Source organism: Castor canadensis, chromosome 10 (genome assembly GCF_047511655.1).
Source record: "Castor canadensis chromosome 10, mCasCan1.hap1v2, whole genome shotgun sequence".
NCBI lineage: Eukaryota > Metazoa > Chordata > Mammalia > Rodentia > Castoridae > Castor > Castor canadensis.
This window is the reverse complement of record NC_133395.1, coordinates 125,653,906-125,678,631: the sequence shown is the minus strand read 5'-3', so window position 1 is coordinate 125,678,631 and position 24,726 is coordinate 125,653,906. Positions and strand designations below refer to the sequence as shown.

Sequence of the window (24,726 nt, the reverse complement as noted above, 5' to 3'; positions counted from 1 at the left end):
GAGATGTGACTTCACTGTGTATGTGTGAGAGAGACCTGGGGGGTCTAAGATAATGGTAGGCTCAATGTAAGTTGGCAGGGTGATACAGCTGCTGAAGTACCTATTGGGACCTTGGGCCATTTAAATAACAATCAAGGTTCCACAGCAATAATTCTGTCCTGATCCACAGCTGCACAATATCCTATGATGGTCAACTAGCCTGGAGAAGGAATGAGCTGGGAGTGATGTAATGACTTTTCTCCCATGTGAATGGCTCTTCTCTGGAAGACACCGTGAGCAGACTGTATAACATATCATGGAGTTAAAAACAACTCAGCTAATCTTCCCTAACCCCAATTTCCTCACAATTTTCAGCTATCCAGTTGTGAAAGAGTCTACCTTGAAAGATGATAAACCTTTTTGGGTCTTGGAGGAGACTCTCAAGAAAGTGCCCTCCCTGAGATCTAAGTAGATTGTTTGATTTCCTTAAGAATGACATCTCAGGAAAACTATGGCCCCTTTCTAAACAAAAGGGGCACCCAAGAAAGCACAGTGGACAGTGGTAAGGAACACAGACTGCAGATTCAGACTGCCTGGGTATCCTAGTTCTGTCACTTCCTAACTATGTGATGCCAGAAAATTACATGGAGCTTTATTTCCTTCTCTGAAATTTAGGATAATGAAAATTCTTACCACCTTAGGTTGTTGTCAAGGTTGAATAGTACAGATGTAATAGAGTGTGTATACATAAGTTTACCCATGGATGAGCAGTGGTTAGAGTCCAGTAGAAAATAAAGACTATAAAATATAAACACTATTACATAAGAAGAAAAAGATATTTACATCTGAAAGTTTTCCCTTCAGAATTTCCCTCTGTTTAAAAATGAACTTGCCATTTATATTTCTGTTAGAGAACTGGGGGAAAATTGATCTTCTGGGTGGGTGTGTGATTTCATATCACTATTGGGCATAATCAGCTGAGGGGATATGTGGTCTTCCACTCACCCACTTGCTGGGCCGGTCTCCTCAAACTCACAAAGATTTGACCATGGGCTCTGTGCTCTCCCAACCAACAGATTCATGCCAGATCAGAGGGCCAAGACAACAGAGCTAAAAAAGGATTCCATTTTCAGCAAATTGCTGAGGGCTGTGGTGGCACGGGGGACATGAGAATATTTAAGTTACATTTGATAAGAAATAAAGGGAAAGGTCTCCATCTCATGAGGTCCTTAAATTTCTCTTTATTCAGTCAACAAGTACTTATTAAGAGGCTTCTTTATGGCCTGTGATATATCAGGGAGCCAAACTCATGAAACCTCAGCCCTTGAGGAATTGACATTCTAGTAGAGGAACATAAACAACAAATTTAATTTAAAAAGTGAATTATAGTAAGTTTAAAAGCAGCAAATACTACCAAGGGATATGTGGAACTCAGGGAGAAGGATGAAATTAAAAATCAATGAAAGGGCCCAGGGGATGTCACAGAGGTGATATCTGAAACAGATTTGAAGAAGGTTAAAATATGTATTGTGTAGATATGTAGGAAAAAGTGCTTCAGGTGAAGCAAGAGTCAATGAGGACAGATATGTTATCTTTAAAGGCATAGCAAAGGGGTCAGTTTGAGTAAAGAGGGAGCTAAGGAAAGACTACCAGAAAATGTCACAGCGGGGCTGATGGTTACCTGGACCCAATGCAAGAACTGGTGCTCTTATCCTGAGAGAAATATGACACTCTTAAGGGACTTGGACCTATAAAGGACAAAGTCCAACTTTCAACTTTATCATTCTGTCTGCTGATAGATAAGAGACTATAGAGGGTGGAGGTGAAATAAGAGACCATCTAGGGCTTCTGCAATTACCCACCTCAGAGGAAACAGTGGGTATGGCCCAGGGTAACAGCTGTGGAGGGTGCTGAAAAGTGGCTGGAGCCTACATACATCGTGAAGTTGGGGAAATAGCTTCACTGATGGATTTAATGTGAAATATCAGAGAAAGAAATCAGCTGAGGGCAATTCCAAAGTCTTTGGTGTCAGAAATGGGAAAGCTGGAGTTGTTCATGGTGATAAAGAAAGCTATGGACTAAAGAGGCTTAGGGACAGAAACAGCTCAGTTTTATGATTAAAATAATTTTTGTCTAGGTCAGAAAAAGGAGTTACCCCCAAATCTTAGCAGCATGTCCCAAAATAATTTGGCAGAGAATCAAACCAGTAAATCAACAGCCACTTGGCAGGGAATGTTTTGAAGCAAATGAAGTGTCCAATGAAAGCATAGTCTAGATGGTTGCTAAGGTAATCTCCAGCTCTTTCCTACTGAGAGATGATTCTTAAAACACCTTAACTGTGTGTGTGTGTGTGTGTGTAGCAGGAAGATAGGCTAGAGTCCTTTAAAATCTTGACAAAAATATCTGCTTCAGGCTTATTCTGCTCCTAAGAGATGGGAGGTCAGAACTAAATCATATATGCACCATATATGAATCCACAAGAAAACCATCCACAGGAAAACAGCACTTGATAATGACATTTGTGACACATAGCAGTATCGGCGTACCAAGCTAATGGTCCTCTTTTTTTTTCTTCTTCCTTTAGTCTCACAATGGTGAATTACAGCTTTTTCTGCTCTGGCCATGAACACTGATTTTTTAAGGTAATAAGGAAAAAAAAAAACTGTTCATTAAATAAGAGCTCTCAGGAAGCTAAACGCTCCTAAAACAACTTTTCAGCTGAGGTCACTATGCATTATGAGAGCACTTAATTAAAGGAAGGAGGAAAGGAATAATATTACCATACTCCTAGGGTTTGAAAATAAGTCATTTAGCACCTAAAATTGCAATGTTCTTTGCTATTGCTGTTTTCCTACTTTCATTAATTTTTTTCTTCCAAAGTCATCATCGACTCTCACAAGTCTTTGTCTCCTGCTGTCATCAAAGTATTTACATGCATTAATCCATGACAAATAGGTGCATTTGATCCATAAATGATTTCTCTGCCTGCCACCTAAGGATCTGATACAGTTCTAGATATGAAAATCAAAATAAAAAATATCTCAGAAAACCCAGAAATATCACCTACTAAATATGCCCCATAAAAGTTTTGTCTAAAGCAAACAGCAGCACTTATCTTAAAACTGGGAATCAGGTCACAGATTAGAGTTACACAAATCAGAAGGCAGAGGGAAGGAAAGAGAGAATGAGCAAGTAAGAGCAATTAGCATTTGGGACCACAAAGAGACTCAGTGGAGAACAAGACAGGAAGACACACAACCTCAAAGATATGCCTCACTTTCGCTCCAGTGAGGAGTGGGGCCATGTGACAGCCATTAATCCAAAAGCCAGGTGTGTGAAAACAAAGCAAAACAGTATAGATGTCATTGTAGGATTTTTTTAATTGTTGTTGTTGTTATTTTATTTTGGATTCACTAACTAGATTATCCCCTACTTTAATCTACCCTTTTGCCTTAATAGATCAGTAACTGAAGTTTTTGGCGCTTCATCCAAATATGGAAACAAAGTGAAATATCTAAAAATGAAAGAATACTCCAACAAAGGAAATATTCTTTAACCACTAAGGCATTTGATGGCTATCATGAATGTTGTTCACCAAGTATTTCTCAGTGTCTCCCTCAGGCAGAATGTACTTCATGGCTACCACCATTGGGTTTAGCCATATGACCAGATCATATATGAGCATAAGTGATCTCTGACACTTCCAAATTTCAGCATTTATTTGCTGATGTTAGAGCCTCCAAAACTCTTTTTTTCTGCATGATAATAATACTCTTTCAATTAGATGCTGCTCTGCATTCTGGGTTGAAGATAACATGGAGCACAGCCCCTAGCCAACCTCAGCAGACTGTAGCATGAGCAAGAAATAAGCTTTTGTTGTCTTATGTTATTGAGAATGGGAGTGATCTGTTACCATGGTATCACCTTTCCTATCTTGGCATACAATGCTGTCCATTTCAACTAAAACTAACGATACTACCAGAGGCAGAGTTTATGTACTGTGGCCATTACTAGCATGGAATCTGGAACCAGATTATATAGTACAAACATTGGCTTCACCATTTAATCATGGACTTTGGGCAAATTACTCAACCCTCTGAGCCTGTGTCTTTCAATAATAGAAGAAAGGAATAAGAGTACCACACAGTGGTAAGTATAAGGATTAATGAAATAATAGGGAATGGTTAACACAGTGCCAGGCACATTGTAAGTACTTAGCAAAAGCTTTAATTTAATATATATGTAGATCATACACACAATCAACAGAGAGGAGTGCTAAGTCATTTTTTTCTTCCACAGGCAGTTCTCCTCTGCCATATATGCACTGACTCAGGACAAAGCAGTGCCTTTTCCCTCATCTTCTGATTTTTTTCTAGTGCAACTTCCATTTTGCCTCCTGACCAAAAAGAAGGCTATTATCTTTGCCAAGAACTCATTATTGCCTGAACTCTAACCCTTGCTCTTGGTATAATCTACTACTTCTTACTTCTTTTTTTTTTTTCTTTTATTATTCATATGTGCATACAAGGCTTGGGTCATTTCTCCCCCCTGCCCCCACCCCCTCCCTTACCACCCACTCCGCCCCCCTCTCTCCCCCCCACCCCCTCAATACCCAGCAGAAACTATTTTGCCCTTTTTTCTAATTTTGTTGTAGAGAGAGTAGAAGCAATAATAGGAAGGAACAAGGGTTTTTGCTGGTTGAGATAAGGATAGCTATACAGGGCATTGACTCACATGGATTTCCTGTGCGTGTGTTACCTTCTAGGTTAATTCTTCTTGATCTAACCTTTTCTCTAGTTCCTGGTCCCCTTTTCCTATTGGCCTCAGTTGCTTTTAAGGTATCTGCTTTAGTTTCTCTGCATTAAGGGCAACAAAAGCTAGCTAATTTTTTAGGTGTCTTACCTATCCTCACCCCTCCCTTGTGTGCTAAAGCTTTTATCATGTGCTCAAAGTCCAATCCCATTGTTGTGTTTGCCCTTGATCTAATGTCCACATATGAGGGAGAACATACGATTTTTGGTCTTTTGGGCCAGGCTAACCTCACTCAGAATGATGTTCTACAATTCCATCTATTTACCAGCGAATGATAACATTTTGTTCTTCTTCATAGCTGCATAAAATTCCATTGTGTATAGATACCATATTTTCTTAATCCATTCGTCAGTGGTGGGGCATCTTGGCTGTTTCCATAACTTGAACTTGGCTATTGTGAATAGTGCCGCAATAAACATGGGTGTGCAGGTGCCTCTGGAGTAACCTGTGTCACAGTCTTTTGGGTATATCCCCAAGAGTGGTATTGCTGGATCAAATGGTAGATCAATGTCTAGCTTTTTAAGTAGCCTCCAAATTTTTTTTCAGAGTGGTTGCACTAGTTTACATTCCCACCAACAGTGTAAGAGGGTTCCTTTTTCCCCGAATCCTCGTCAACACCTGTTGGTGGTGGTGTTGCTAATGATGGCTATTCTAACAGGGGTGAGGTGGAATCTTAGTGTGGTTTTAATTTGCATTTCCTTTATTGCTAGGGATGGTGAGCATTTTTTCATGTGTTTTTTGGCCATTTGAATTTCTTCTTTTGAGAAAGTTCTGTTTAGTTCACTTGCCCATTTCTTTATTGGTTCATTAGTTTTGGGAGAATTTAGTTTTTTAAGTTCCCTATATATTCTGGTTATCAGTCCTTTTTCTGATGTGTAGCTGGCAACTATTTTCTCCCACTCTGTGGGTGTTCTCTTCAGTTTAGAGACCATTTCTTTTGATGAACAGAAGCTTTTTAGTTTTATGAGGTCCCATTTATCTATGCTATCTCTTAGTTACTGTGCTGCTGGGGTTTTGTTGAGAAAGTTCTTACCTATACCTACTAACTCCAGAGTATTTCCTACTCTTTCCTGTATCAACTTTAGAGTTTGTGGTCTGATATTAAAATCCTTGATCCGTTTTGAGTTAACATTGGTATAGGGTGATATACATGGATCTAGTTTCAGTTTTTTGCAGACTGCTAACCAGTTTTCCCAGCAGTTTTTGTTGAATAGGCTGTCTTTTCTCCATTGTATATTTTTAGCTCCTTTGTCAAAGACAAGTTGGTTATAGTTGTGTGGCTTCATATCTGGGTCCTCTATTCTGTTCTACTGGTCTTCATGTCTGTTTTTGTGCCAGTACCATTACTTCTTACTTCTTCATGGAAGCCTTGGTGAAGATCTTAGTCATCTACTCCCTCTAAACCTGTCCAAGGAAGGAAGGATAGATGGTCTTGCAACTCCCTAGGTGCCACAGTAGGAAAACAGGGATATCTACCCTATCAGGAATACCATTTCATTTACCTAGTCCTGGATATAAGATTACAAATATGATGGGAAACTTCCACTACCAAATGTTCTATTATGATTTAAAAAAACTTTCCTGAATTAGCATTTTTATAATGCATTTTATTGACTAATACTATTGCCAGTAGAAAGAACTTTACACCATATCTTATTCACACAAACAAGTACATTGATAGGGCTTTCCGCTTACAATAATATAACAAACTACCCTTACTTGTTTTCAACAATTTAATTAAATACAATTAACTCTAGTTTGCTTTGGCAACCTATTAATGTCATGGTTGAATATAAATAGGCTCATGAAAAGATTATAATTAATAAATCCTTTACACTACTGTAAGATTACTCAGATGCTCTGCTTGCCAGAAATACTTAGCAGCATTTTTGAAGTATGTTAATGAGGACAATACAAAAGAGATAATAAAGTTTTATCAAAAAACTTGGCAAGGCTCAATAAGGTTTTTGACCTCTTCAGAAGAGATCTAGTGCCTGTTGGGTACAGTTCTTAGGAGACTCTGAAATAGTAATTACAAATTTATCATCATTTTATAATATCTTTAATCCAGGTTTTAACTATACAGGCTATTCTCTCATTCTAGCTCAAATACCCTTGATTCATAAAACATACGAAACAGACCATCAGCACATCTTTTTTATTTTTTCTTTCAGTTAAGACTCAAAACATTAGACACCATGTTATTCAGACAATTATTAACACACAAAGATATCATTTTATACTCAGAGTAGAAAATATGGGAGGCACATAGATATAGCTGTAGAGCCATAAATGGTACCCATTGGATGAATTCTGTGGACAATTTAGATATCATTCTGTTTATCTGCATCTACCCTTAATAACTGAGTCCCATGATAAAGAGGTGATGGATTATTTTATGAAGAAGACAATAAAAAGAAAAGGATCTGAGGGTGTTGCTTAGTGGTAGAGCACAAAGCCCTGGATTCAAACAGCACCTGATAAAATAATAAAAAGAAAAATGAAGGAAAAAACAAAACACTAGAGGAAGTATGGATAAATGGCATAAAATTTCAGCTGTTTTTAATAATAGTGTTATATCCCCATCTTGGAATCACATAACTGCAATGTTAACTTTCAGACTATTTCCCTTTAATGAGCTATTGGTTGATTGCTTAAATTAGTTAATCAAACTTCCTTATTACTGGACATCAGAAACATCACCACCAAACTTCCTGACAGTGCACCATTAGCAGGAATTACATATATAACAAGCTGCCGGAAGGTCACTGTAAGTATTGACCCATTCAGATTGGCTTAGAACTCATGGCCAGCTACTCCTTGTTCCAGAATAGATATTAACCATAAAATACCTATATTTTGCCTGGGCTGAGTACATGGGTTTTATCATCAGAAGACTCAGGTGTGATTGTGAATAAATAAGTTATAATTTTCTAATTTTTGCTATAATTTTGTTCTTTGGAGACAGGGTCCTACTACATAGCTCAGGCTGTCCTCAAACTCACAATCTTCCTGCCTCACCCTTTTAAGTGCTGGGATTACAGGCATGCTACAACACCCACTAAGTTGTAAAATTTCTATGTTCATCTTTTCATATGCAATGAAATATTATTAGTGTAGATGTCAGTATTAAGCAGTCCATCTATCCTATCTTTGTTCTCACATTCATGTATTTAAGCAACAATATAACAAGACAAAAGAGTATAGAACACATATCTTCTCTATTTCTTACTCAAACCTGCAAGGTAGGGATTTTAAAAACAGGAATCATTTGATGAGTGCAAATTCCATTGACTTCCCACACTTAAGACAGTGTAATAATGATAGAGATGAAATGTAGCCATCCTGTATATCATGCTGCCACACTCCTATTGACTCCTTAAGCTAAGAGTCACTGACAGCAAAGAGGAGCCAGGTAAAAGATCTACAATCAAATCAGCTCTTTACCAATTCCCAAGGATGTAGGTAGATGCTACACTTAAAGGGAATTTACCTGATTATTCCAGGCTTCATTTAAATACTTAATATGTAATATGTATTAGCTTGCTTAATCATTTAAATATTTTTTTGGCAGAAGTGGGGTTTAAACTCAGGGCCTCATGCTTGCTACACAGGTGCTGTACCACTTCAACTAAGTCAATTCAGCTGTGTTCGGTTCTTTCTGCATTTTTTTTTCTTTTTATTGGTTTTTGCCCTGACCATCTGTACCACAGTTCTCTGACTTATGCCTCCCACACAGCTGAGATGACAGGTGCGCACCACCATACTCACCTTGCTAGGTTCAGATGAGGATCTCACTAAATTCGCCTGGGCTGTCCTCAAACTAGGATCCTCCCAATGTTTGCCTCTAGAGTAGCTGGACTAACAGGGACAGGCCACTGCGCCCAGTATTAAATCACTAAGCTTAAATGAATAACATGGCTTGCTTTGAGGGATAAATGAACTACATAAAAGAATGCCCTGGATCACAAATAGACAACATGGTTCGTGTCAGAACTAAACAGGTAAAAGTCCATGTATACAGCATGTGACACATAGTAGGTGCTGGATGATGATTGTCTTGGGAGTACCACTTAAGCCACACCCTCAGACATTTTTGCTTGAGTTATTTTTTCAGATATGTTCTCAAGTTTCAGCCTGGGAGTACCTCTTACCACAATCCTTTTGCTTATGTCTCCCACATAGCTGGGATTACAGGCATGACTGTCATGCCTAGCTTTGTGGTTATTTCTGAAATCATTCCTGTCTCATTTAATACCTCAACAACTGGAGCACAAGACTTGGAAGGATTCACAGATTGAATATGGGTTCAACACAAAACATGATATAATTGGTTAGCAATGTCTAAATGTCATCATCAAAGGAAGAATGAGCTGTCTCTAAAGAGTTTGCCATCACTGGCCATGGGGACATATTTAGAACAGAGGAAGGTATTTATTTTGATGATGGCAGGAACTGAAAAGGAAGGTTTCTGGTCTGATTATAATAGCAATTCCTATCTTACATGTTATTGGGCTGTGGGTCTGACAAATTTGATTTGAAAGACAGCAAATTTAATATTTTAGCAAAAAGACATCGCTGCAAATGATCAAATCACTTACCAGAAAGGTCAGCCCACTTTACAATATTCTGCATAATTTATAAAGTCTCAACATGATAAATGCCAAAAAATCTTATCCAAACAGTAAAATTGTAGTTGGAGAGAATTCTTTCCCAGAGTGAATGATTTATAACTTCATTTTTAAGTATAACAGAAAGTCTACATTAAGATCAAGACTAATAAATGTAGATTTATCCTACGCTGCTTCTTCTCTGCATGGAGCACAAAGGGGTCTCCAATAAAAAAAATTATTTGGAAAAACTATCCCTGTAAAAAGTTCTTGCAAATGAGGTGGTGTTCAGCTAAAACAGGAAAGAAAGCATACTCCTGGCCAGGTCTTTTTGCCCAGCAAAATGAAGACTAATGCATGACTCAACCATGATATTCAAAATTAGCCCAGGCAAAGTGCCCAAGAAATAGGCACCTGGCTCTAAGGCACAATACTGGTCCTCATATAGAAATTTGTTTTGTAATTTCAATTGATCAGAACTATCTCACTGACATTCCTAAAAGTCATACTTGCCTGTGATAGAAAGAGTGCCTGACTCAAGTTTTCTTCTCACCTGTAGCACTATTTTTACATTTTGCTGTATTTGGTCAATGGGTATAACAGTAATACCCATGGGTGGCTATACAGCAAATCAAATGTCAGAGTACACGAAACATCTCACTTGGTGCCCGCACATAGTATGCACTCAGGAAACTGAGCTATTATTCAGAGGCTGGAAACTTCCTCAGCCTGCCCTTCCAAGCTAGATGAACTTGAACAAGCGAATTAACTTGCTCTTTTATGTGTCTTTATTGAGAAAATGGGAAGATATTCTATCTCACAAGGTTGTTTTCAGGATGAAATGAAACATCAAGTCTTCAGGATTATTCATTCATTTATTCCTTTAGCAAGTACTTATTTGTCCTCACTGTGTGCCAGACTTAGCTGTCATTGCCAGATTGTCCCCTAGCCTCACAGAGCTTTTGGCTTGGTCAAAACAGGGATTACAAAATACCATTTCATTACTACCGGGAAAGTGTTAAGTCTCTCCACTTAGCTGGTGACCAGTAACCATTTGCTGAATATCAAGTTTTAAATTGTTATTTGTTGAATTTTTTTTAAACCTCCTTAAGCTTTGAGTTAGAGATGTGCAGTTTCCTTTAATATAAAATCAGACATTTAAAATTGACACTCCTAACATTTCATCTTTTGCTGCACAAAAATAACAGTAATGCAAAGGTGTGACGGGCCTCACAGAGCTCAGAGAGTCTGACCAGAGAGCATGGTTGCTGCATTTTTGATAATTAACTGACTCACTTTTCATTGTGAAACTGGAGCTCTCACCTTCTGTCCACCTAGCACTCTATTTGTGATCACTGGTGTACACTGCTAAGTCAGACTTAAGACTGCAAAAGAGTAACTAGGAAAAAAAATCTTGCTTTCTCAATAATTGGAATAATACAAAATAATCTTTAACGAGGGCAGGACCTCCAGCCATCCAGGGTCAGTACCAAACTTTATAACCTGCCTACCTCTAAGTCTGTACTTTTGCTATTCCCTTGGGTTAAATTGGCCACCCTCTATCTTTTCTTACTACCTGACTTCTTATCGAAACTTCAAAGCCCTCTTAAAAATTATTCTCTCTTTGATGGCTTCTTGAATCTTCTCTGCTCAAAATGACTTATGATCACATAATATCCTGTTCAGTTAGAACCCTTATCACAAAGCAGGTTTGCATCTTAGACATGGGAAAGTAATTGGGAGAAGAATCAAACTTCTGGAGGTAATACAAAGAAAGTTTTGCAACTCCCAGCAGTTGACAGAATTGTCTAAAATGGTGCACCATGAATAATACTAGGTACTAGAAATGTACAGCTCTATCCATCGAAATTTAATTTAATTTAAATTTGGTTTATTTCATTTTTAATGAAAAGATTATTGTGGCATGCATTTTTTTCAGATAAAGAAGGGACTGTCAAGATGGCTAGCCAAATCCTTGTCTCAACCAGCAAAACCCTTGTTCCTTCCTATTGTTGCTTATACTCTCTCTGCAACAAAATTAGAGATAAGGGCAAAATAGTTTCTGCTGGGTATTGAGGGGATGAGGAGGAGAGGGAGGGGGTGGAGTGGGGAGTAAGGGAGGGGGTGGGGGTAGGGGGGAGAAATGACCCAAGCCTTGTATGCACATATGAATAATAAAACAATAAAAAAAAAAGATGGCTAGCCAAGTAACCCACATCAGGGATTCAAAGACTCTCCTCGCAAGCATCAATCAATTGTGAGGTAGTGCTAGAGAAGGGTTGAGAAAGACTTAAAAAATCACATTTAGACTCTGCAGGAAAAATCACTGTTATTGATTATGTAGTCCTGTGATAGAAGGCTGGAGATTGGCAACATGCACACCATAAATTTGTTCTTCTTTCTAAACAACCCTGGGAGAGATGTCAAAAATGTTGCCCTACAAATGTTCACCCAGTGACCTCAATTCTGGAGTACCTCTCCAGGATGTGGCATCTTGCATTTTCAACAGATGAAGAGATATAAGAAGCTACCAAACCAATTCAATTTAATAAGACCTCATCTGGGAACCTTCCAAATAGCATGTTCTTATGGCCTTTATTATTTTGTCTCAGAAAAGAGGCTTGATTTATTTTTTTTCTCTATAGCATCTATTTTTAAAATTCAGACTCCTATGAACACTGGCCTCTAGTTACAATTTCTTGATAAACGTGATGTTCAAACATTCTTGACCATTACTCACTGAATTCCTACCTGTTTCTACTTTCCAGTAGAAATAGTCATAGGTGATGGATTCTTGGAAAGAAGTATGTAATTATTCAGTAATGATTTTCATAAAATAAGATGAGCTTATTATCATGTTGTTATAAAATTACACCCTTTGGACATAAAAGAAAAATGTTATGTACCATGAGACTATGTTAGACAGTTCATAGACAGTGTATAAACAATGTCACTACACAAGCATCACCATACAAGCCAATTTTAGGGTGATAATGGATACATGCTTTTGCATTAAGAATGTAGATGAATTGTTTCTGAACAATTCAGGAATGACTTATGTTTAGACTTCAGCAACTCCACAATATAAAATATGCAAACATGAACATTCATACCAAAGGAATAAGCAAACAGCCCACAGAAAACTTAACTGATAATGAGGAAACTAAAACAACCCTAATTCAAAATTAAAATGCAAGTACCACAGCAACTGAGAATTGCTAACAACTTGAGACAACACTCATGATATACAGATAACAAATTATCCTTTCTGAAACTGGATGAATTCTAATTATTTGCATGCAGGAACTTTGCAATGTTTCCAAGAGCTGGCAGTCAGTTTTGTTAGTAGGATACAAAATTAAGAAAGCTCAGTAAACCTTAGTTGTATGTATTTCTAGTGGAATGATAACTTGCTTGGTTAGCCTTTATTATTATACAAAATGAATGCATATGAAATCTTAAATCATTTTCCCACAAGAACACACAAAAAAAGAAAAAACTTTGGGTCTGAAGATATATTTATAACCCACTAGTGGGCTGCAGAATAGATTTGCGAAACTTTAATAAAATATTAAATTAAGAGTTTTATATGGGCATCACTGTGCTGCTTGGCGCTTCTGTATTTTATTTCATTTACTGATTACTATTTCTCTCAAACTTTAATCTAAAAGAAAATTAATTGATTTTTAGCTGAGATTCAGATGAGACCTCTGATTAGAATATTAGCTTCATTATATAAAAGCTTTCTGTTTACCAAAGCCCCAATGATACAATTCAGCTGCAAATAAGAAGCTCAGATTCAGTGTTTTAGCCTGCTGCATATTACCAGGGATAGGACTAAAGTGTATGCATAATTTTAAAGCAAGACAAGACAGATGTGTCTAGAAAGTTCCTTCAGATCTCACTGTCCTTACCTCTCTCCACTCTGCTTGCATAAAATATTTGATAAATTCATTAGGAATCATAAAATGTTGGAGCTAGAGAGAATCTTGTGTGAGGTTACTGATAATCTGTGGGAAGGATATAGCCCTTAGTCAAGTTTTGTGGGCCCACCTGACATTTCCAAGGTAAGGAAATTATACATAAAATTCTAAGTTTCTGGATCACCTTGAAATATCAGATGATCTGCTCACGTTGAACCCATCACAGGGGAAGCTAAAGACATATTGCTGGCCTAGATGTGCATATGCTCTTGGATTGCCTCAGCCTTCAGCATTTCTGAATAACTGGCCCCAGGCTAATTCAACCACTTTTGTTATTGTGAAGGTCTATTCTTTGCTCATCTGTGACATTACCCAGAAAATTTTCAAATAGTTTCTCAGCCAAGACTTTTTAAATACACAAAGGTAATTTTGCACTGAATCTTGCTATATCAAATGGATAAAGTGAATGAATGAATTCTTTGGGCAGTTTAAAGCTTCACTATTTGACAGACTATACATCACTGTTTATGGAACTTAGGGTCACCTCCTTGGTACAATATGAACATTGATGATTCCTTTCAACCCTCTCATTTGGAGTCTTGCAACCTGACACCCCAAAGCTTCAGTCTCTAACTCCTATTCTTGTGCTTGGTCCTCATTATCATTTGATATTTTAAAGAGGCTTAATGTGGTCCTTTCTCACCACTATTTGAATTTTCAAGGATATAAAAATTGTTGTTTATGTAAATCCTAGTTAATGTTTACTGAATGTGTACCCAAAATTTATTCAGTGGAAAGCATGATCTGCCAGCCCACTAATTCTAACCCAGAATATGAGGTTCATTTCAGGAGCATGGAAACACTTCCCCCCACTTAGGTGGTTCATCTAAGTCAAGGAGCTGACATTCTGTATTCACTTCAAAGTATCAACGTATTATTCATCCACACAAGTGATAGGTACATACTTGGTTGATTTAGACTTATTTCTGAATGACATAGTGCATTCTAGAAGTGAAGGTCTACCTAGGGTGTAGTAAAGGTAAATTCAGGTAATAGTATCAGTAGGACAATGGCCATATCTGAGTAGATAGTAGGTTTCTGCCCTTAGGGACTCAGGGTAAACTTGGTTTGACCTCTTCCATTCATGAAGCAAAGTATCCACATAATGAGTAGGCAAATCACTCAGCATTCAGTGCATCTTCTGAGAGGAACCCTCTATGATAACACCATTTCTCATTTCTGCCTCTGGACCTTTATTACATGAAAATTGGGAAAGAAATAGAGGGTTAAGAGATCCCTATGTCCTTCAAAGACATTATCTTTGGAGAAACTCATTTAGTTTATACAAACTTAACAAAATAATTCATCTTTTCTTTACCCCAAAGAAAGGAAAAATTGCTTGTCTGGTGTCATGTTGTCTCTGCTACAGAGCTAAAGTGAATCTTTCTCTTTAAATCAAAAGACTTAGACAGTGGAAGGCCTTTCCTTACTTGCTAAGGGAAACTTCCTCAAGACCAAGATGCCTCAAGAGTTTTTAAACTATAGAGGGAAAATAAAAACATATTGCAACTAAAAAACTTTAGGGATTTAACATATGACTACACTTTAAAGTGTATTCTCTATATATTCTATATCTATAACTATATTCTTGTCAAAGCATAAGTACTTCTTTTGATTAATGGAATATCTATCAAATATTGAACAGAGTCAAATATTTATACAAAAGTATATTCATCCATATATGTATATGTTATACTGGTCATTTAATGTTCATATAACTGTCCATCTGAATGGTCTCCAAGTGTACATATATACACACATGTATGTACATCTTATATTCACACACCCAAACACACACAACCAGTAACAATTTAAGAGAGTTTAAGATTCTACCATAACCTTCATTACTTCCTTCCTTAATAATTTAACAAATATTTTTCTGAGCATCTATTACATTTCATATACCTTAGTAATAGTGAAAAGTAAAAGGATAAATAGCACAGGATTCCAGAATTTTCTTGGCCCACACTTTTCAACAGAAGTGATATGACACATGTTATAAATGTTGCCTGAATTACAAAAAAATATTTGGAAATTTTTAATTAAACAAAATCAGGTTTCTTATCTTCAAATCTTTCCAGAACTTTCATACACTGCACATGTCCTAGAAGAGAACAACCACAGAGAGTGTTTCCTCAACAGTTAATCAATACTTTTTTCCCAAGGAACATCTTAAGCAAAGAGCATTTTATGAAGTACAATTTGAGAAATACTAGCCTAGACATTATATTAGATTCAGGCTCTTAGAAGAAAAAGTACTTCATGATATTTTCTTACTTACACTCACATCTCTTTTCTTTACCTGAAGACATTGTTTGATATATTTCTAATTTTACCATTAAAACCCTACAGGTAACATTTTAAGCTTTTTGTTAAAAGGTAGTATATGCTCATACCACAATGAATCAAAAAAATACAGACTTATAAGAAGCAAAAAGTCTTCTAGTCCAGTCCTTTCACTTGATTTAACTAGTACCATACAAAGGACATTCATACCCTTTTTGACATTTTTGTGCATGTGCCAATATATTTTCTTCAAAATTATTTTGAGACTGAACATTCTTTTGCTTATTTTCTTCAATTATCAGTATATGCTAGGGATTTTTCCACATGAGTACACATAAACATTTCTCATCCTTTTCAGTGGCACTGAGGATGTAGCTATGATTTATTTTATCAATTCCATTTTGATAGTGAAAAACTCTTATTTTTGCCATTAAAGCCATTGTTGCAATGAATGTACCTTAATATACATATATTTTCTCACATTTCTCAATAATTTTCTTAGTATGAGCATCCAGAAGCAGAATTGTGTGTCCAGATTTACACATTTTCTCATTTTGAAAGATATTTCCAATTGCTTTTAGAAAATTGTTTAGTACCCAAACTATGAAAGCATGTAAAATTGAAAAGTTTTCTTAAAGTTCAAATCTTCATCTTAATTGATCTTTAAGAAATTAGCAATTGAAAAATCCATGTATATTTGTGTCACTTGTAAATATTTTATTTGTAGTATGGTATAACATCTATTTTCCTTAACTATGGATTGAAGCCATAGGCCTGAACTCAAATCAGTTACCATTTATATAGTTTTGTAACTTTTATAAGTTGAAAGACATAACAGGAAATATTTACTTGCATCTGTACTTGATTTTTATATCCTAGGGTTTTATCAAATGTCCATAGCTGTATTCTTACTCTGGAATGAGGTCAATATCATCAATCACATGATCAATGGATTATTAGCAGCACCAGCTTACACCAAATAACAACCTGTCTACTCTAATCCTTAGACCAATTCACTACACTTAGCAACTGTGCTCTAGTAAGCATTCTTTAAAAACCAATATGCAACTACTGTTGTACCTACTATTTCTTTTACATGAAAATGATAAAACCCTTTATTGTAATATATCTTGGTATTCTAATGCAGATTCCTTACGCAGTTCTTTAAAAAGGAATTTTGAACAGTAAGATAAAAATAAGTGTAAAGCACATAAGAATGTTTTTATTAATTTATCAAAAACACCATATTTTAAAATGGATGGTGATATTCCCTATGTAATAATAAATTCATAAATGAATATTTCCAACATATATAGTATGCTTGATATAGCTTTAAATCTTGTCAAGCATAAATTACACAGACAATTCTATTCAGAATAATCTTTTTATAAATCATCTTCCTACATCTTTGTCAATAAAATAGAGTGACATAGGAATAAATGATTCATTAGATACTTATAACTTCTTGTCTCATGTAATTCATCTATATATTTAAAATTACTAAAGAATCTCAGGATCCTTTTATTGTGAAAGAATTTAGAAATGATCCATATTTTATTGTTTCAAGCTCACACACACACACACACACACACACACACACACACACACCTATCCACACACCCAAAATGAAGTAAACCTGAAAATTTCTGCCATAATTCATGTATCCATAAGAGTAAAAAAGCTAATCTTAAATTAGAAAGCCACATATGTCAAGCCATTCATCCTTTATTACCTGTTATACAAATGCTGTTGATTATAAAGAGTTGAGGTTCACTATTCTAATTTCCTGAAACAATGACCATACCACTATTGAGTTTTCATTGTTCTGTCTTTTTTAAACTAACTGTGCTTCCTATAGCTTTTCTATGGGGAAAAAAACAAAAGAAGTACAAATATTCATTAAGTTGTTATGGTAACTTCCTTTATCATTCCCTAAATAAAAACTTGATCTAGCCAAATATTAAATTATCGAAATTATGAATTTGTTATTCTATAGCACATTTTACTCATCTATGTAATTTTCAATTTCACTTGAATTGGATTTGACTATTTTAATCTTCCTTAACTAGTGAGTAACTGAAAATAAATGGTGCATTCCTAATACTATAAATATGAAAAATAAGGATGTATTTAGGGACTGCAGGCAAATACATTAAAATCAGTTTTCTAGTTAACATATTCTCATTCTGTTTGTGAACAAACCCCGCATTGAGAAGACAGATCACAAATCCACAGCCTCACAAAAACATTGTCCCAATTTTATGTTATGACAGCAGAAATTGGCCCAAATCTCTAACCACTTCCCCTGAAGGACCCTGGCTGGCTGGTACCATCCAGGTGCAGCAGAGTCTGAACACGGGGGAACAGCGCATCAAATTCCACTCATCTGTCAGTGTAGTGGATTATTTCTTGAGAGACTGAAATTGGCTTCTCACAATTGGAAAACCATCAATCTTACTGTGGAGGGGACAGCAAAGCTGCCCATAAGAGGCTGGGGCGGTGGGGGGGGCGGGGGATGCAGCCATTCCTAAGCAGGTGAGGGGCAGCTGTAAAGCCTTTGGTCTCCCTCCATCCCAGGCTCTGAGTGAAAGATTCATCATTTCACACATTTCCTGGGTACTTGGTATGCATGTGGAGTCTGCCTTCTCTTGCTTCATGAAAGAGGCGACTTTTCAAGCTTAAGCCGATGTAGGAAAGCTCAGGGTCTGCTGGTGTCTCATTTTTTCTCATCATGTCACTTGTTTTAACCAATTTGAGAAAATGAGATTATGTTTTTCCTTTTGCTCATTTATTCCGCTATTTATTTATTTATTTGCTCATTTAGGAGTGGATTGTCACAGATAACTGGCCCTGATTTCTCCCTTGTTTTCATACACATTTCATTAGTGTCCTTGAAGATTAAAGACCCTCGAAGGAAAACATCATAACTCTCATCAAAAAGGCGTATTTTTACTCTTACAATCAAGACAGAAGATTGCATTAAAAAGTCAGACTGAAATCATCTAGAATATTACTAAGACCAAGATCTATCACTTTAATCTTTGAGGTTATTGTTGAAAACCCAAGAAAGTTCTATAATCCTATTACATAGAGCTACCGGACTTTCAGTTCCATATCATTTTAATCTCTCAGCATCTAAAAGGGATATTTAAAGCTTCATCATTTCAACAATGAGGCTGAGAGGGTGCTCAAATGTGTAAGCACTTGGGGTTGGCATTGGTTTCAATGCTGCAGTTTCTTGGGATATTTGATGTACAATTCCACCCACACATTAGTTGATAATAAGCAAATTCTAAAATAGACAATGGAGAAAATGAGCATTGAGTGTCATTTTTTTTAAATTGGGTTTCCCAATTTTAAAAATATGGTATTTTAATAACAAGCCCTAGAAAGACATGAGTTTAGTTATTACATGTAGCAGTCATAAATCGCCACCAAAAAAAATCCCTATATATTAACTAGTTAATAGAGACAATCTATATGAAATCTTATGACAAACTGTACTGTATCTTTTTTACTATTACTTATAAGACACGTAGCATTTGGTATGTTCTAGTCATGTTTTCACATAGTAAATAAAACAACTACAAAAGAAAAAAGGGCTTTACCCTTCCTATCTGCATTGTTAGCTGTGTTAACAGTAAAACTTGACTCATTCAACGTCCCTAACTTGCAGACTGTAGTCTATTAAATGGAAAGTAATTCCTGTTAAAAATACCAAGAAATATCAAGTGCTTTGTACAATGTACAAAGTACACTTCTTGGAAGTTATTGTCTTTATATCCCAAACTTATCTCCAGAAGGGAGAAATTAGTTCAGAGAAGAAAAGTTACTTGCCTGAGGTCACATCACTAATGTTAAGAGACAGAAACAGTGACCACAACCAGTCCTAATCTCTGCTGTCCCCTCCACTTACCACTCACTGTTCTGCCGCGCCATTTCGTAGAATGGGATGCAGCGCAAGTCCATATAGTCATCTTGTTTGAAGGTTTTCACAGATTATATGAAATGTCTTATTATTCATTTGGCATGGTCATTTTGTGCACTGAGAGACATTTTCCCCTCCTGTGGACATGGAACTGATGGCAGAATCAGACAAACCTGACTTCCAAAGGCAGCTATGTGGTCTCAGACTAGATACCCAGCCTCTCTGAACTTCCCTTTCCTGGGCAAAAGGGGAGAAATTACAACCACTTGACTAACAATAAACTTGATAGTATGCATTAACTCTGAGAGTGGTGGGTGCCTGAGCCCCTCACAAAAAAAAAAAAAAAAAGAGTTGTTTTTATTAGGAATTCCTGCTGTTTAGAAGCACAGTGAAGGCAGATTTCCCACTTTATTTGTATGACCAGATAACAAGTCAAAGACATTTTTAGCTGGAACAGACACATAATTAAGTGGTGGGGGGTAACGTGGAGATCCCCAAATCTTTGTTTGTACTCTCTCCACCTCAGTACTGAAGCTTCTGGGTCTGGCAGTTCCTGCGCCAGGCTCTGGACACTGGATGCAGAAATAGAAGTGTGCAGCCGAGGCAGAGCGAGTGGTTTCCATACCCACCTGCAGGGACACCAGCGCCCCCTCGCCTAGCTCCCTGACCCAGTCTGGGGAAGGAAGGCAGCTAGGGCCCGAGGCAGCCTGGCTTCAAGCCCCCAGCACAGCCCCACCCCTCCTTTTGGTAGCCAGGCTCCAGGACCCAGCAGGCAGGCGTGTGGCTCGCCTGCAGCCAGGTGCAAGCATTGGAGGACCCCAGCCTGCCCCCGCCAGGAAGCCGCACCCGGGGAAGCTGCAAGAGGCGCCCGAGGAAGGGGTTGCCCGAAGGCTGTGCGGAAAAGCACCAGATCTATGTCCGGCGTCCAGAGTCCAGGCTGGCCGCCCAGCCGATGGAAGGCGGGGGCGGAGATGCTGGACCAGCAGCAGAAAGAAGCCAAGCTACAGGATGGAAGGAGGCCAGGGCGGGATTTGGAGAGGGGAATGGAGTGCCAGGAGCACTATGGAACTGAGGATCGATTGGGAACTTGGGCGTGCAACTGGCCCCCAGAGGCTGAACTTGACCATCAGAGGGGGGTCAAGGAGGGTGAAAGCAGCGGGTGCAATGAAAGGACGCAAAGGCTGAAATGCCACAGAAAATGGAAGGAAGTCTTTCTGAGAACCAGGGAAGGTAAGGACAATCAAACTGATAGGGACTTTGTAATGAGAAAGCTGGGGAGAAAAAGGAGAAAAAAAAAATCTGGATGGAAGAGTGAGGCCATGGAAAGGCAAGAAGCTGAAGAAAGCAAAATGCATCTGGAACTAAATATTAAATGCAGGGGGAAAAAAAACAGGAGAGAAGGTACTTGTTCCTGAAACCACCAAAAGAGAGAGGGGAAAGAAGAAGAAGGGAAAAAAAAAAAAAAAGCCACTGAACCTACTAGAAGAACAGAAAGTAAAGAGAGAAAGCAAAGGAGGCAAATTAATCCAGACAAGAAATAGTAAGTCACTCTTTAATTTCTTCTTCATTGACAACTTACTTCTAAAGTTAGTTTGGGGACTAAAACCTTCACAAAATCCTTATCTACATACAGATTGAGATTTCAATATCTACACAAGGTTAAAAAAATGCATACCAAGAATAGACATGCAAAAATGCTTTTTTACCGTCCTAAAAAAATCCTCAAGGTCTTGAAAGTTATCCCACCATTTGCAGAATATTTTGCTATTAGCCAGCACATTTCCCAAACAAATCGTTTCTACAAATCAAGGTGTATGAAAAGGGGGTGGAGGTGACTAGAGAAACCCACTTTTTTTCTGAGAAATTAATAGAAATACCTCCAAGGCATTTTGGTACACTCTTCTTCCCCCAGAGCATCCAGCCCACAATGTGCCTTGGAATTCAAAGGCAAGCCACCCACACTGTAGCATTGCATTCTACCATCTGTTAAGGAGACAGCGGTGAGCATGGAGGAGGCTGCAGCAGAGCCAGCTCCGGACTTACCTGGTCTGTGCAGGTGGGGCTGCTGAAAGGTATGCTGAAAAGATCCATGGCAGAGCAGCATCGCACAAGCACTTATCCACAAGTACAGGACCCAGGGCATTGCAGAGACAATTGCCATCCTCTAAAGAGAATATGAGACAAAAAAAAAAAAAAAAGAAGAAGAAGAAGAAGAAGAAGGTTACCCCTAGTTTTAAGCCCCCAGCTCAGTCAGCACACTGAGGAGGGAAGGGAGGTCTCAGATGTCATGTTCCTTTGCTACTTGGCTGGCTACATTTAACAATCTAGCAGAGGTGATGACATGAAGTGGGATTAAGGGAAGACCCTTTCCAGATCATAAATACATTCTTTAAGTTCTGTAAAAGAAAGCTGCAAGGATAGCCAAAAATAAAGTTACTGATTCTCAATTAGGCAGTTGGAAACATTGCATGCCAGCAAAAATTCCTATTTTACACAATGCTCTGAAAACTATAGTTATCCAAAGCAACTGAAAAGCTGCAGACTCTGGTTCATTCTAACTTCATTGCAAGTCTGACATAAGCCTGGAAGGAAAGAGTGGGCTCTTTTTTTTTTTTTTAATTCTACAGTCATGAATTTTTAATCACAATGCTGTCTTCTAAACTAAGTAATCATTTCTCAGAGGCATGTTGTAATCTCCTGATAGAACTGATCTTTTTGGCTGAACTTAAAGTCAAAAGGAATTGTCTCCAGCCAGAATGAGTTTCAGATGCAAGATCTGTGCTTCTATCCTGGAGCGAACCATAATTTACAGTATTGCTTTGCCTCCCAAGATTCCATTGTAGCATTTGTTGTATAGGGTTGATGAATATGCATATACAGGTGGTGTATGTATTTATGGATGAACATATACCTTTTCTCAGGCGCTGAAACTTTGACAGTCTTATCTGCACCTATGAGGATCGTAGGAGCTACAGAGGCTCAATGGCGCTACATATTGTCCAATTTCTCAAACAACACCTTATGCTGCATTTCATATTGCCAAATTAATCAAAGTTGAAGCATCAGCCAGTGATAGGAGGCATTTTGTATACAAGAATCCAGTTAACTGTATGCTTTTCTCCTAGGCAGAGAGGGCTGTGCAACAAAGATTATTTTTTTCCTTTCCACTGTCAAATAATATCCTTAAAGAATTTCAACTATACATTGAAAACCTGCTAGTGACCACCCAGTGTGGCTTTTGCATGCACAGAAATTGGAACTCTTTCAAAAAAAACCGTGATGTTCAGCAAGCAAAAAATATATATTACACATATAGGTGTACACATAATTCAAGATAACCTGTGGGTTTTAGAAGCAAGATTAGTCTTTGACAACAGTTTTGGGGCTATAATAGATAAATGGTAACAACTATAATTAAGTACAAAGTAGGTAAACATTATTCTCAACAGCATGGGGCCATCCCTACCCCAGCCTGTCATTCAGATGGACCACTTACTTTCTAATTAGTTTTACTGCCCACTGTTTACTTTTGTATACAACACACTTTGCCCCATTGTTTCCAAAACTATCAGGACACCACAGATACATTCTCTTCAGTAAAGATAAACAGCAACAACCCCTCCTGTGAAACCTAAAATGAATGCATTTTAGGATCTCTTAAGAATAGCCTACAAATTATAGAAAGACAAAACAGAGGTGACCCTGGAATGCATTTACTGCTTGTGAATTGCTGCTAAAATGCACTGGGAAGTAATCTAAACTTGAAAAAAAAATCCTGCCACAATCAAAAGTTAATAGTTCTTCAGTGATATGCTTTCTCTTGTTCATTTCTTTACCCATATAGATTTTAGCACTCAAAAAGATTACTGTCACCTGATGCATACCACTCCTTCTTTTTTGTTTTCTTTTAACTTTCTTTAATTCTCAGCATTACTTCTGAGATGCCTGCTTATGGCTTTCACTGCTCACTCTCTCACAGAGAGCTCTTTTCAATGTTAATAAGAAGAGTTCCCCCACCCCGACCATACATCCAGCCTCGCATAGTTCTCTACATAGGACTGAATATATTTCAAATCTGATTTCTAATTCTTAAATCTTTAAAGAGGCTTCTTACCTGAAAAATCCAGCCAAGAGCAGAGTACTCTATTCGTGTTCATTGGAAAAATCTAACACTTTTTAAAATCCATCTGTGCCACAATTTTGAGATGTTCAAAGAAAGAGCTTCCCAATAATCTTCTTTATCAGGATTAAAAAAAAAAATGTTTGTTTCTTCCGATTCTATTTCCACCATAAAGAAGACATCAGGTTCATTTAGACTGTATTGTCAGAAAAGGAGCCAAGGTTTGAGGGGTAAAAACCTTGTCATTTTCACCTTAAAATCATCTCCTGGCGTCACCTCTGCCTGACGAGACCTTTGAAGTGATGGTGAGACAATGTACAGTTTTCCTGGTGAGAAGCAGTGTATAGTCACCGACAGACCATCCTACTCCTCCAGTGCGTTCAGGGCAGAGTTAGACAGCGAAATGTAGGAGCAGGGCTGCTATACCGTGCTGTAAGTAGCAGTAGTCTGTTTCAATACATCCCTCCTCTCTAAAGTATCACATGTCTTAAAGTGACATTACCCTCTATTACAGCTCTGGTGATTTCTAGTACCTGCCCACTAACTCTTCAAAGCCCAAACACTGTATTGCCTGATGTTTATATTTGGGGGTTTTCTGACCATTCCTATGCCAAAAAGAGTAAAGGGGGAAGGAGAAACAAAAGAAAGAAAATTCTGCAAAACATTGATAGTGTTAATGGGTGTTAGATTTCTAATAGTAAACAGGAAAGTGAAATATATACCATTTCTTACCTCTTAATGGTCTTTTAGCCAGTAAGCTAACCAAAAAATATTATTAAGCTTAATTCTTTAAGTTGTTTTGCCAGCTAAATCTGGGAGTAAAATACATCTGGAATACAATAGAGAGGTTGTGTTCTGAATGTTTGAACATGTTTAATAAATAGCAATGCATTGTTTTCAGCACCAAAGACTAAGTTTTGATGAAGACATATACTCAAGGCTCATTTTTTTAAACAATTGCTTTCCCTAAAAATACATGCTGGGAAGCGTAGGGAAAACACCCAGAAG

At 37.5% G+C, this 24,726-nt stretch overlaps 1 protein-coding gene across 2 annotated transcripts in view; it reads right to left on the bottom strand.

Annotated features, from left to right (window-relative positions):
* Nucleotides 1–24,185, bottom strand: part of LOC109677361 (chemokine-like protein TAFA-1) — a 528,286-nt gene extending 504,101 nt beyond the window's left edge. The window contains exons 1-2 of one of the 2 annotated variants that reach the window (XM_074044189.1): nt 23,713–24,185; nt 21,642–21,762 (exon numbers count right to left, since the gene is read on the bottom strand). In XM_074044189.1, the coding sequence (XP_073900290.1) occupies nt 21,642–21,759 (118 nt within the window). In that variant the 5' untranslated portion in view covers nt 21,760–21,762; nt 23,713–24,185. The remainder of the gene's footprint in view (nt 1–21,641; nt 21,763–23,712) is intronic. The other variant, XM_074044188.1, reaches the window with a different exon arrangement.
* Nucleotides 24,186–24,726: the final 541 nt, after the last annotated feature.